The 12,938-nt window shown below is 61.1% G+C and overlaps 1 protein-coding gene across 1 annotated transcript; it reads left to right on the forward strand.

Annotated features, from left to right (window-relative positions):
- The first annotated feature begins 7,304 nt into the window (after positions 1 to 7,304).
- On the forward strand, positions 7,305 to 12,474 carry PRSS56 (serine protease 56). Its single transcript, XM_053655273.1, has 13 exons — positions 7,305 to 7,551; positions 8,150 to 8,287; positions 8,611 to 8,667; positions 8,782 to 8,971; positions 9,323 to 9,422; positions 9,511 to 9,670; positions 9,908 to 10,050; positions 10,276 to 10,438; positions 10,637 to 10,813; positions 10,903 to 11,067; positions 11,146 to 11,208; positions 11,548 to 11,654; positions 12,020 to 12,474. The coding sequence occupies exons 1-13, from the start codon at positions 7,455 to 7,457 to the stop codon at positions 12,389 to 12,391; spliced, it is 1,932 nt and encodes a 643-aa protein (XP_053511248.1). The 5' UTR covers positions 7,305 to 7,454; the 3' UTR covers positions 12,392 to 12,474.
- Positions 12,475 to 12,938: the final 464 nt, after the last annotated feature.

Consider the following 12,938-nt stretch of genomic DNA (forward strand, 5'->3'; position numbering starts at 1 on the left):
CCTCTGGCACTGACAATGTCGCAGTGAACATCTTTGCATGTCCGTCATTTCACCGGCGTGTTTTTGCACAGACTAGTAGGATGAAGTATCCTGGGGGGCAGCGCTGGTCACAGAATGGGAGCCTTTGTAATTCGTGCAGGTGTTGCCTATTGCCCTACGTGGGGCTTGAACTCCGGGGCACGCCCCCAGCAGTGATTAGACTCAGCAGCCGTGGCAGCAGAGTGTAGCACTCAGCTTCTGGGTTTTCCCACAAATCCGATTGTAATCTGTGCTCCCAGGAGGTCCACCTTGACCTGTGGACTGGAACACACTGCCTGTGTCACCCCAGAACTAATAATGATTTATATGTTATGTCATTATTATTTCTTCAGCATTTGCCTGCTCTGGCCTACACACTTTATGCAGGCAGGGACTGCCCCCAGGGGCTGCATGGGCACATCAGAGATCGTGAATGCCCTCTGTTTAGCTCAGACAGCCCCCTGGGTGCCCCCCACCCTTGCAGGTGCTTTGCCGGGGCGGCCCAGCTGTGCCTCACCACCCTCTTAAGAGGGAGGCCCTGGAGCTAGCTCTCTGAACAGAGGAGGAGGCTGAGGATCAGAGGTGGGAGGTGATTTGCTCAAGCACTCACAGCTGGCCAAGAGGGAAATCCTTTCTCCTTATCCCCTGTCACTCTTCCTGAGACCCTGGCCTTGCATCCCTATCTGGCTCTTGGGGACCCCCAATATCCAGAAGCAGGGAGGCCCAGGTCAGGGGCACTCCCAGTTCAAGATCGGCCCCCTCTGCACCACCTGCCGTGATGGGGAGCCAAGCTGGGGACTGGCCCTGAGTCCCCCGGGGGCCTGGTTGGCTTGTAGGCTCAGACCCCCTCTTTGGTGGCAATGCCAGGGCCACAGTGACCCCCGCAGCTGTGCAGTGGCCAGAGCTCTTTCCAGAGGCCCCACGGCTGTGCTGGCTTTGTGCCCGGCTGTCACTCTGTTCCCCAGAGACTCTGTGTGGCGGCTGCCTGCCTCCCTGTCTCCCGTTAATCACGTCTGTGCAGGATTTATTTTCTCCAGCAATTTATTTCAGCAAATGCAATCGGGGTGTGCCCGCAGGTGGGCAGGGCGCTCTGCTGCTGCCAGAGTCACGGAGCCTGGCTTCATTGTCAGGCTGACAGGCACGACTTCCCTGCGACCCCACGACAGAAAGCAGGCCTGGCAGAGCCCTGGGAGCCCAGGGATCAGCCCCCTTCCTGAATCACCACGACCTCAGGGTCCCAGCAGCCTGGGGGGCCCGTTTTGCCCCACTTTCTTTTGGAGGCTTTGCTGCCCCCACCCAAGCTAGCTGACTAAGGGGGTGGGGGGGCGTCCTCAGCCAGCAGCAGGCACTCAGAGGCCTTTTCCAAAGACCAGGCGGTGGCCCTGTTTAATGTTGTCTGGTCTGGGGGTGTCTGAGCTCCCTCCCGCACCCCCTCCTGCCTGGCACTGCTGTGCAACCCAGCCCTCATTCCCACACAGGGAAACCATCGACTAATTCCAACTCTTCCACCTACGTCACCACCCCCACAACATGTGTCCTCCTCCCTGGGGTTCCCTTTGGTCCCTTTGTCACCCTGGGCCCCTGTCTCCAGGCTGGAAGCAAGACACAGCCCCGGGGCCGGAACAGGAGCAGGGAGCTGCTCGGCCGAGATTTCAGGGCCTGAGTCGGTGCCCCTGGTTATCTGTCCACCTCTAGGCCTTGGAAGCAGGAAGGAAAGGGCTGTGGGCACTGGAGGGCGGGGGCTGTCCATGTGGCCCTACCACTCCTCTGAGCCCCTCGAAGTCTTTCCGCTGCCTCCCACCCCTACAGCATCCCCAGGGGCCCAGGTTCCAGCCCATGGGCACCTACTTCCTCTTTTAGAGAACTCAGCCTGTGCCCTCCCCACCCAGCCTGACTGCCTCTAATGCTGCAGATAATTTCTGCTGTCGCAAAGCCATTACCCTGAAAACAGGCTGCGTGTGTGCGTGTGTGTAGGGGAGGGGGTGGCTGCTGGCAGGCCAAGCGCCTTGTTTATGCCTCGCTCAGCGCCATGGTTGCCTTGGGGGATATAGTGGCTGCCTGCTCCACTCCCCTGCCTCTTGTTCCCACTGTCCTCTGCCCCGTCTTTGGCCTCTTCTGCCCACAACCCCCCCTCCCTGGTGATGGGTCCTGGAGTGTGGGGCAGGGAGCAGAATGCCCAGCCGAGCAATCCCTGGGGGTCTGTGCACTCCCCCTTCTACTCCATGCTTGGCAGCTGGGCTCCAAAAGGGTGGCTGAGGTGTCCCCAGACGGCCTCCCAGCCCTCAGGGGTCCTGGGAGGTAAAGCTGCCTGGGGGTGCGGCATGGAGGCTGGAGAAACTCAGGTGGCATCCACATCCCCTGTTGCTCCTCTTCCCCCTCGCTCCATCCCCTCAGGGCCCCGGTCTCCCACCCTCTGCTTTGTTTGACATTGCAAACCCCCACCTCCAGCCCCAGGTGCCTTCATAGCCCTTGCTCCTCAACCCTCCTGCCTTGGCACAGCCGTTCTCCCCCAGGGCAAGGTAAACCTTTCTAGAAGAAACTTTGACCTTGTGTTCCTGAAAACCCAGGCAGGCTGCACAATCCGGGAGCATCTGTGGACTCAGGAGGTGGGGGCTGGGCAGAGGTCAAAGGTGTGCTTCCACACAGGCAGCATTGCTTTTAATCTCTGCTCCGCCAGGTTCTAGTGACGCAGTCTCGGGCCTCACTCAGCTTCTCTGGCCTCAACAGCCTCGTCTGCAAAGTGGGTCTAACACCTGTCTTCAGTGGTTACCGTAAAGGTTTATAATACATGGGATTGTAATGCATGGAGCCACGCAAAATTGCCTGTATTTAACCAGTTTTTGACATTAATATTCATCGGGTGACATATTGAGTCAACAGGCTTCGTGTCGCTGATTTGGTTTCTTGTCGAGGCAACTGAACGTTTCTTTCATCCTCTTCAGGTTTTGCACTTGTACAAGTGCTACCTGCTGGCTTTAAAGAATTCGAGCAACATGCAAAAGCACAAAGAAGACAGTAAAAAGTGAAACAAAATGACATTAAATCTCCCTATGGGAAGTAGCCCTGATGAATGCAAAACCAGCACGTCCAGAAATCTCTTCTGCACTGATGCAGAGAGAAGCTTAGAGAGATAAATTGATAGAAATATTGCTATAAGGAGAGATCCGATTGAATGTTTTAACCATAATTTCTTAAACCTGATTTTATTTTAGCAAAAGGAAATAAAGGGGAGGAGCACCAGTGGAAACCACAGCCCCCGTGAGTGTCTCTTCGCTAGGACGACACTGTCTGCTGGAAAGGTCATTTCGTGCTAACAGAAAGGTCGGGAAGCAATAAGCATAAAACATATTGCTGAGGGAGGACCTAGCATGTAGAAGGAGGAGCAATCTGAATATTACGGTAAAAATGGAAGGCGTCACATTGGCAGGTCTCAGAGAAACACAGCTGACAGCGAGACGACAAGGGGAGGGAAGACCAGGGAGAGGATCACGAGCCGGACGGACAAAGACGCGCGGAGAGGGGCAGAGACCGGCCGAGTCCCGAGGTGGTTTGTTTGCCTTCTCGAGATCACAAGGTCAGACAGCGATATTCAAATTTGGTGCGTGTTCAGCTTAAAAGGTTTTGCCTGGACACACCCTCCTTCCCTAAAGGTGTCCATCATGCTTAGATAGGAAGAGGGACAGAACTTCCTGTGTGTTGTAAATATTGTAAATACTGATATATATTTATATAAAGCTGTTTCAGTGCTCTTTGGAATCATTTTGAGGGAAAGAATGTCCATTTCCTGTGGTTCAACCTAAGGAATGAAACACCCAGCCCGGGGCTCACCCTGGCAGCTCTTGGGCGGGTCTTCCTTCCATTGGCCTTGGCCCATCCTCTGGGGGCAGCTGGGAGGTCAGGGTGGTGTGGGATGAAGGGGGGACAAACACAGCCATGACTTGGAGGGGTCTGAGGAAGAAAAAGAGAAAGGTCCTTGCCCGGAGGACAGTACAGAGGCCTGGAAGGCAGTTTCTGTCTCCAGCTGACAAGTGCCTGGGCATGCCCTCCCCATTTCCAGAGGCTGGGGGTGTGCCACCCTGCTCCTCGAATCCTGGAGAATGCTTGTGTTGGCAGGGAGGCCGAGGGCCGGCTCCCCCACGGGTGCCTCCTGACCTGAGTCCGCTGGGCGAAGAAGTCCAAGGTGCTTTCCCTTCCTCCTCCCTGAAGTGGGAGGTTGCAGCTGAGACTTGGCCTCCACCTACAGGAGCGATCAAGGTGCAGCCGATGAGTCCTCGGAGGACCAGGGCAGAAAAGTCAGCCGATGGCAGAGAGGGCCGGCTTCCCTCCCAGCAGGAGCCTGGAGCCTGGAGGGGCAGCGGAGCATCCAGAGGCTGCCGATGTCACTACCGGTCCCTGGAGCCCCTTCTGCCTCCTTCCAGCACTCTGACAGCCACCCTGACAGCCATCCACACACCCTGAAAACTGGGGAGGCCAAGAGGAAAGAACATGGGAACGGCAGAGGACTGGAGGCCCCAGCTCTGCAGCCTGAGACTGGGTGGCCGCATTCCAAGCAGAGTGCTGGGACCTAAAGCCTCCTGCCCCCCCCAATGTCGCCTCTCCCCGGGCTGCTGTAGGCGGACTGAGGTTGACTGCAGGAAGCAGGGACTCTGCCCTGAAGCAGGAAGATGGCTGCTCCTAGTGCTGATCACTGCTGTCTTCATTTGTTCGATAGTGTGTCAGGCTCTGTCCCCGGTGCTGGGGACACACAGGGGGGGACAGAAAGCCCTGCTCCATTACAGCCGGCACAGGACACATGTCCAAGCTCACACTGCCAAGGGCTCTCGTCCCCTTACTGGGGACTCTCCACATGTCGGGATGTAGATTTAAGATGATGTGATTTTTCCAGGCACTGCCCAACCAGCTGGGCGAGGCTTCTCTCCCACCGGAAGGGGCAGCTTTCTTCCCAATACGTGGCCAGATCTGAGCCTTCCCCACCCACCAGGTTGGAACCTTCTCCTGACCAGTGTCCATTGAAACTCCGGTCTCTTGCTTGCTGCAAAGCCCCCTTCCTTCCCTGGGCCCAGCTCGAGTTTAAGAAGCTGTAGTGGTGGGCAGGGCATGGGGGGAGGGTCTCCCCTGACCCTCCGTTCTTTGGTAGGGAAAGAGGAAAGGGCACCTGCCCTTGGCTTGCCTGGGCCAGGGGGTCCCAGAACCTCAGCCACAGCCCTGTCCCTGCTCCAGCTCCTTTTCTGTGACCAGAAGAAATGCCAGGGGGCCAACCTGCCCCCCAAGAAAGGGTCCTTTGGGCCAGCTGCCAGGGCACAGGGCCCTTACATGCTCAGAAAGACCCTACACTCAGTTTAATGTTCTGCTGCCGCTGTCTTTAAATTCATAATTGTCGAACAAGGGGCCCTGCATTTTCGTTTGCACTGGGAACCCGGAAAATTACGTGGCCGGTCCTGCAGGCCAGACGGGTGCAAGGCGTCCCCTCCACCTTCTCTGCTTTCTGGGTCCCCGGCCTTGGTGGCTCGTGAAGCCACAGATGGCTGTGCTTTGGACACTGCCTCACACCTCCGTTGGTGCTTCACAGACAGGCCTGTTGAGCTAACACCCTCCCTGGCTGGGATTTGCAGATTATAGAGAGAAAGTTACACCCTATCTAGGGACGCTCTGTATCTAGGAGAGATACTCTGATGAACACAGTATTATCTGACTCCACAAGGTGCACTCACAAGGGTCCGTGCCCAGGCAGTAGTCCTGTGGGGTCCCGGATCAGAGGTACTATCTCTATGAAGTGCGATGTCGCCCGGGGCGGGGACCACCACGCCTCCTCCCTGGGGAGGGTGTGTGTGACGTGTGCTGATGAAGCCTGAGACCTGGCTGTCCAGGGAACAGAGCACTGGTCTGTGGTGTTTGCTGATCTCCATGCTGTCAATTCATGGCTGAGTTCGAGCTACCAACATGATGTCACCGAACACAAACTTGGGAAGAGACGCCAATAATTGTCTTGCAGTAGGAGCTGACTCCAGCGAAGCATGGGATGAATGGCAACCTCCAGGGGAGTTCTGAGGGGCGGGCAGTGCCCAGAGAGCTGGAGAACCAAAACGATGGGCATCTGGGCGATTGTGGGGGAAGAAAGTTTCGGGGGGGAGGGGCCGGGCCCATTCTCCGCTGCCCAGCGGCATGGAGGGGAGAGGCTGGACAAGCCGCTGGGTCTGGCTGACCCATCTGCACTGCTCACCCGTCACCTCTGCAGGTTGGGGCTCTGACTTATAAAGTGGGGCGGGTTCCCATTCCAGGCTCGTCTGCCTGTGCAGAAGGAGCAAGGGCTGGAGAGGAAAGGATGCTGCCGAGGAGATGCCGTGACAGAATGGACTCCGGGGAAGGGCCAGGCCTGCCAAAGCCACCCCGGAGTCGCCAGCAGGAACTGGGTTCAGGATTCCCTTCTTGGTCCCACGACATTTTGTGGGGCAGAGGGTATCTTCCCTCTGTCCCCAGGTGGGGCCTCGTCCCAGAAAAGCTGTCCATTTGTGACCCTTCCAGGGAGACACCAGAAGACTCCCTCCGCCCAGTCAGGGTCGCGGCAATGGAGGACAAGGCCGGGCAGGAGGAGCAGGCCCCACCGGGGCGGGGGGTCTGGGAGAGCGTCAGAAGCCGCTGGGGCCTCTCCTCCCCAAACTGGGCCACCGGCGGGACTTTCATCTCCCGCCTTCCTCTCTGGGCCACTCCTCTTCCCACCCCACTGCCCCCAGTACGGCAATTACGGCACTAATTGGGGCGCTTTGATCATCGTTAGAAACAGCCACGTTGGGGAGGGGCTCTGCCAAGCAATTAGGGGCAGAGGAGCTTGGAGCTCCGGCACCTAGTCAGGGGCTGGGGCTGCCGGGGACCCTCAGACACTCCCTGCCCTTCTCCCTCCGAGAGTGTCTGCCCCCAGCATAGCTGTGGACTCTTCAGGGACTTCAGGCAAATGGGAACCCCCCTCCCCTCTCTGAGCCTGGAGACAGAGCCAGCCCCTGCCCATCAGTGCCCCTTCTTCTGGCCCCCAGCCCAACTGTCAGCTCTTCTGGGCTGGCCGGGCCCCTTTGATGGAGCCGCAGAAACAAGGGCTCCTTTGACAGAAGGGGGGGCCTCAGAGCTGGGGGCTGAGGCTTCAAAGGTGAGGGTCGAGCCCACTACCCCGTGCCCTCTCTCAGCCCCGGCCCCTCCTGGTTCCCCGCCAGTCTGCCCTCTATATAGCCCCCCAAGGCCCATTCCCCTGTGGGCTCTGGGAGCTACGGGCCAGGTGAGGGATGACCACGGGAAGCGTTAACTTTGATTAAGAGGATCAGGTGGTTCAGGAACAAGAATTCAGCGCCCAGGGACAGAAAGGCAAGCACCACAGCATAAGCACCTGGAGGGTGGACCCCCAGGGGGAAACAGGACAGGGTCAGGTCGGTGCCCGGCTTCCGGTCACCATGCTGCTGGCTGTGCTGCTGCTGCTGTCCCTTCCAGGCCCCCCGTCTGCCCACGGGTACCCACCGTACATGCGCCTGCCCCCCAGCACCCTGCAAGGTGAGCCGGGCTGGTTTGAGGGAGCAGCCAGGGAGGGAGGGGCAGAGAGGAAGTGGGTCCCGGGCAGAGGAACGTGAGTTTACCACCTGCATTCACAAGGGCCTTTGGCTTCTTCCTTCCACACTGCCGGGAGAAGGGGCCAGGGACACAGAGAGGAAGGGAGGAGATGCGGGTGGAAGGAGACAGGAGCCAGCCAGGGCTGCACTAGGGCCCAGAGCATCCCCTTGGTTTTCGGGACCCAAAGGCGGGTGATCCAACCACAGTCATTTGTATCAGTGAGTCTTCTGAGTTCCGCGGTGTCTGCACCTTCAGGGAGCTGTTTTTCCTTCAAGGTTTTTAAGGAAAGACCCTAATCGAAGCTTCCGGCCCAGCTCGGTTGAATTACAGAGATGTCTTGGGCTGGGAATCCGGAACCATCAGCTCTGAGTGCGGGGCCCTGGGGCCCTGGGCCTCTGTCTCCCCCCATTCCGCCACAGTGCTCCAAGAGTCTGGCCTGTTCCCCTGCTGTTCTCCCAAGGCAGGGCTCGGGGCTGGGGCTAAGAGGACAAGCCTTCCACTCTTCCCCAGCCATTCATGGCTGTTCCCCACGTCCCAGCAGCTTTGTCGGCCCAAGGGACAAAGGCATTGCAGGCGGCCCAGAGGAGCGCCCGGCGGGCAGTGAATCTCCTCGCGACGGAGATCCAGCACAGATTGCAGGAGTGCCGGGGCTGCGCCGACCACACGACCCCCTGCGCGGGTGAGCTTGCCCGTACTGCTCGGCCCGTTCTCCGGCTGCCCCTTCCCCTCCATTCAGACTTGACTCCCTCTTGGAGACAGACTGGGCGGGGCTAAAACCGGGACAATGCTTGTGGATGTCTCTCCAAGTGGAAAGGGCGTCACACTCGCGGCGCAACTAGTGCAAGGGCAGGAGCAGTCTGGGCTCATCTGCGGCTGCTGAAACAGGTGCTGGCTGCTAGGGGCCGGGCAAGAGAACGGGAGCCCAGGCAGAGACTGTGGGCCCAGCCCGGGGTGGAGGAAGGTGGGAGGGTGGCAGTGAAGCTCAAAAGGTCTGTTTCTCAGCAGGACCTGGGGGCCCCAGGCCTCAAGCCCCCCTGCTCCAGGATCCACCTGAGCCAGGTGAGGCTGAAAAAGTTTCAAGGGGACGGGCTGGGAGGAGGTGGACCCTGGAGGGGGCTGGATGGTGAGAACCGCCAGGACTCGTCTCTCGTGACAGCGGTTCCACCTTTCTAGGGCAGTGTGGCGAGAGGCGTCGGGACACAGTCAATGTGACGCTGGCCCGGGGACGCATTGTGGGCGGCAGAGCGGCGCCGCCTGGGGCCTGGCCCTGGCTGGTGAGGCTGCAGCTCAACGGGCAGCCTCTGTGTGGCGGTGTCCTGGTGGCAGCGTCCTGGGTGCTCACAGCTGCGCACTGCTTCGCGGGGTAGGTCCGACCCCCAGGCTCCTGCCCAGTCGGGTTCCCACCGCAGGGTCCGACTCCTCCCCGATCTCTGCAGGGGGGGGCGACTCGCGCGAGGGCCGGTCTCTGCTGCCCCCTGGCGGCGGCGGCCCGCTCCTCGGCTCCTCGGCTCCCCGGCGCCCGGGCTCCTATTCGGTCCCCGGGCTGCAGCGGCCTCTCCCAGGCCCGCCTTCCCTCCCGCAAGGCGGAGAAACAGCTCGGCGGGAGGCCTCGCTGGATGGTGACCCTGGGCGGAGCCCCTGGGCGGAGAGCAGGGTCTCCCGGGTACTTCGCGGCACCCTTGTCCCGAGTTACCTCCCAACTTTCCGCCCGCAGCGCCCCGAACGAGCTTCTGTGGACGGTGATGCTGGCCGAGGGGCCCCGGGGCGAGCAACGGGAGGAAGTGCAGGTGAACCGCATATTGCCCCACCCTGAGGTGAGAAGGCGGTCCCTAGGACCCCAGAGCTGGGAACAGCATCTTCACCCCACACCTCGCTGACACTGCGTCGCCACTCCCATCCTAGTTTGACCCGCGGACCTTCCGCAACGACCTTGCCCTGGTGCAACTGTGGACGCCGGTGAGCCCCGCAGGGGCGGCGCGCCCCGTGTGCCTGCCCCCGGGACCCCGGGAGCCCCCCGCCGGCACCGCCTGCGCCATCGCAGGCTGGGGGGCTCTCTTCGAAGGTACCGGCAGGACCCGACCTAGGCAAGCCGAGCATGTGCCTGGGAAGAATGGGGGCTGGGGTGGTGGAGTTTGGGGAGGCTGGCGAGCAAGGAACAGGACCTACGCCTAGCTGTCTTCGCAAAATGCTGCCAGATCTCGCAAAAGGGAGGGACTCAGGGGACACAGTAGGAAAGGGGACCCTCGGAGCGGAGCCCTTGCCCCCCCAGCCCTGAGCTCCCTCCACTGCTTCCCTGTAGACGGGCCCGAGGCAGAGGCGGTCAGGGAGGCCCACGTGCCCCTGCTCAGCGCCGATACCTGCAGGAGGGCCCTGGGGCCCGGGCTGCACCCCAGCACCATGCTTTGTGCCGGCTATCTGGCCGGGGGCATCGACTCATGCCAGGTATGAGCCCCAGTTGACCGTGGGGCACTGGATGGGCCACTCTACAGGCACGGACAGCCTACTTTCCTTCTAAGTCAGGTCGTCACTCAGCTTCTCTGAGACTAAAATGGGTACAAAACCGGTGACCCCAGTAGAGCTCAGAGCTGCCTTATCCTGCCAGGTGTGAGGCTGACATATGGGGGGCAGGTGGATGCAGTGCCCTCTCTCTGGGCTCATCTCCTGCAGGGTGACTCTGGAGGCCCCCTCACCTGTTCTGAGCCTGACCCCCACCCCAGGGAGGTCCTGTATGGAGTCACCTCGTGGGGGGATGGATGTGGGGAGCCAGGGAAGCCTGGGGTCTACACCCGTGTGGCCGTTTTCAAGGACTGGCTCCAGGAGCAGATGAGTGGTGAGTGCTGGATTTCCATTGCCCCCTCGGCAGAGTGTCCCGCTGTGGAACGAGCCCAATCTTGTTTCCGTCCCGCCTACCCTCAGCCCCCTTCGGCATTCCGGTAAACCCGACTCTCTCCAGGTCAGGGCTTCCGGGGCTAGGGCTCAAACCGGGGGTGGAGGGAGCGGGTGAATTGGACCCTGGCGCTCTCCGCAGCGGCCTCCTCCAGCCGAGAGCCCAGCTGCAGGGAGGTTCTGGCCTGGGAAGCTCCCGAGGAGCCGCTAGCAGACGCGGGGCCTCCCTGCACCTTCTACGCCCACCTGTGCAAGGGACCCAAGAGTGTGTGTGCGCCCCTAGCGCATCAGCAGTGCCTGCAGCGCCGACAACGATGCGGTCAGTTTAGTTCCTGGGGCTGGGCCTAGGAGCCAGACGGGGGCCTGGCCCACGTCTGACCTCCAACCGCACCCTTGTCCGGCCCACAGAACTGAGCTCGCTGGCCCACACGCTGCTGGAGCTGCTGCGGGGTGCCCAGGAGCTGCTCGGCCCGCGCCCGGGGATATCACACCTGGCACCGGCCCTGACTCGCCCCGCTCGTTCACTCCAGGAGCTTCCTAGGCACCCTGCCCGAGAGCAGCGGCTGCACCCAGGTACCCCAAGCCCTCACGGCCCAGCTTCTTCCCACCCCTGTGCGAGCAAGGCTTTCCCCTAATCCTGTGATTCCCCAGGGTCGCTGGCTGCAGGTGCCCGTTTGCCAAAGCGGAAGCCAGAGCAGCGCGGAGAAGCGCCTGGTAACTACGCCGCCTGTCGGTCACCGCTAGAGGAATAGGCTGAAAGCTGGCAGAGGCCTGGAGAGTCTGCGATCTGCACTGGGAAGCAGTTACCCGATGGGGCAAGGGGCAGACCCCACCCCCTCTTCCCCGAAGCAAGGGGATGATTCTGGCGCTACTGTGGCTTTGGGCCTCATTAGTGTCAGGAAATGCTCGGCTCTGTGTTACCACTTCACCTCTCCGAGCCTCAGTTTCTCCATCCGGAGCTTGAGAAGCTGCCCCCTGGGAGGTGGTCCTGAGGTTCTGATGGGAACCTCTCCACTCCCCTCACTCCCTGCTGGCGTCTCTCCTTCCCTGCAGATTGCCCTGGCCTGGAGCCCCTGCGGCAGAGGCTGGCCACCCTCCAGGACACCCATGCCTGGATCCTGCAGGTCCCCTCTGAGCGCCTGGCCATGGACTTTCAGGAGGTAGTTGACCAGGCTTCTCCGGCTCCTTCACAGGGGCCTCTGAAGGCGGACCTGGGTCAGCCCTGACTGGTAGGGGACAGAGGGGCACCCTTCCCACCAAGAAGGAGGACCTTCCCCTGCAGCCTGGGGGGTGGGAGCAGAGTCCAAGTGGAAGGGGCAGCTGGCCGCGAGCTGGGGCGCTGGGTGGTTGTGAAGGTGTGCTGGGGAGGGGGTGGGGGGAGAAGAGGGGCTTGTGGGGGTAAACAAGTGAGCAGGGAGTGTGCAGGGGTAAGGAAGGGGGTGGGTGTGGGTGAGAGCTTGGAGGGCCGGGAGGCGGTGACCAAGAGCAGGGTTGTGGGCCCCTGAGCCTCCTCCTCCGTCCACAGGTCCTGGCGGATCTGGGCTCCAAGACCATAACGGGGCTCTTCCAAGCCTGGGTTCGGGCAGGCTTGGGGGGCCAGCATGTGGTCTTCGGTGGCCTGGTGGGCCTGGAGCCGGCCACCCTGGCTCAAAGTCTTCCCCGATTGCTGGTGCAGGCCCTGCAGGCCTTCCGCTTGGCTGCTCAGGCCAAGGAGCCCAGGAGCTCAGCCCGAGGAGGCCAGACAGGGGTGGGGCAGAGCTGGGGGCTGGTGGGGAAGGACGGCCACCTGCCTGGCCCTCAGCTTCCGGAAGCCAGGCAGCCACAAGCCACGTCCGAGCCCCCAGCCTCTGGTCAGTACCTACTGCTGCCAGGGGCTGGGCATGTTCAGGGAGCATGATGACCAACTGCCACAGCTGGCCCCGTGTGGGGGGCGGGGTGGAGGTCCGGGCCCCATGTGTCTTACCAGATGTGTCAGCAGAAAACCACAGCTGCTTTAATAAATGTTATTTATGATGTAAACAGAGACAACTCTGGAGCTTTCTTAGGGTGGGAACTGGGTGAGGGAGTATTAGCCCTCTAGGAGCAGGGCCATGCGGGGGCCCGGCCTCAAGAAGCAGTTGGCAGCGGCCAGGACCACACAGGAGAGGGCCTCCAAGCTCCCGTCTGAGCAGCCCTGTCTTTCTCCCTGGAAACGGCAGCTGACTTGCCTGTCGCCACCTCCGACCCGTGGCCGACCAGCACTGCCCCGGTGTCTACTGCTCCCCCCCCCCCCGGAAGCCAGCGCTCACCAAGCTGCTAGCTGTGGGAACTCGTAGCCTGGGAAATTCACCTCATGTCCTTGGGCTCCGGCCCTGCCAGCCAGTCCCTGTCCCCACCCCAGCCAGTCCCCGTCCCCACCCCCTCGTCACCTGCCCAGCGTCTTCTACCCGGCAGCAGAGCCTAGA

Source organism: Artibeus jamaicensis, unplaced genomic scaffold (assembly GCF_021234435.1).
Source record: "Artibeus jamaicensis isolate MK-2021 breed Jamaican fruit bat unplaced genomic scaffold, CSHL_Jam_final contig_944, whole genome shotgun sequence".
Lineage (NCBI taxonomy): Eukaryota > Metazoa > Chordata > Mammalia > Chiroptera > Phyllostomidae > Artibeus > Artibeus jamaicensis.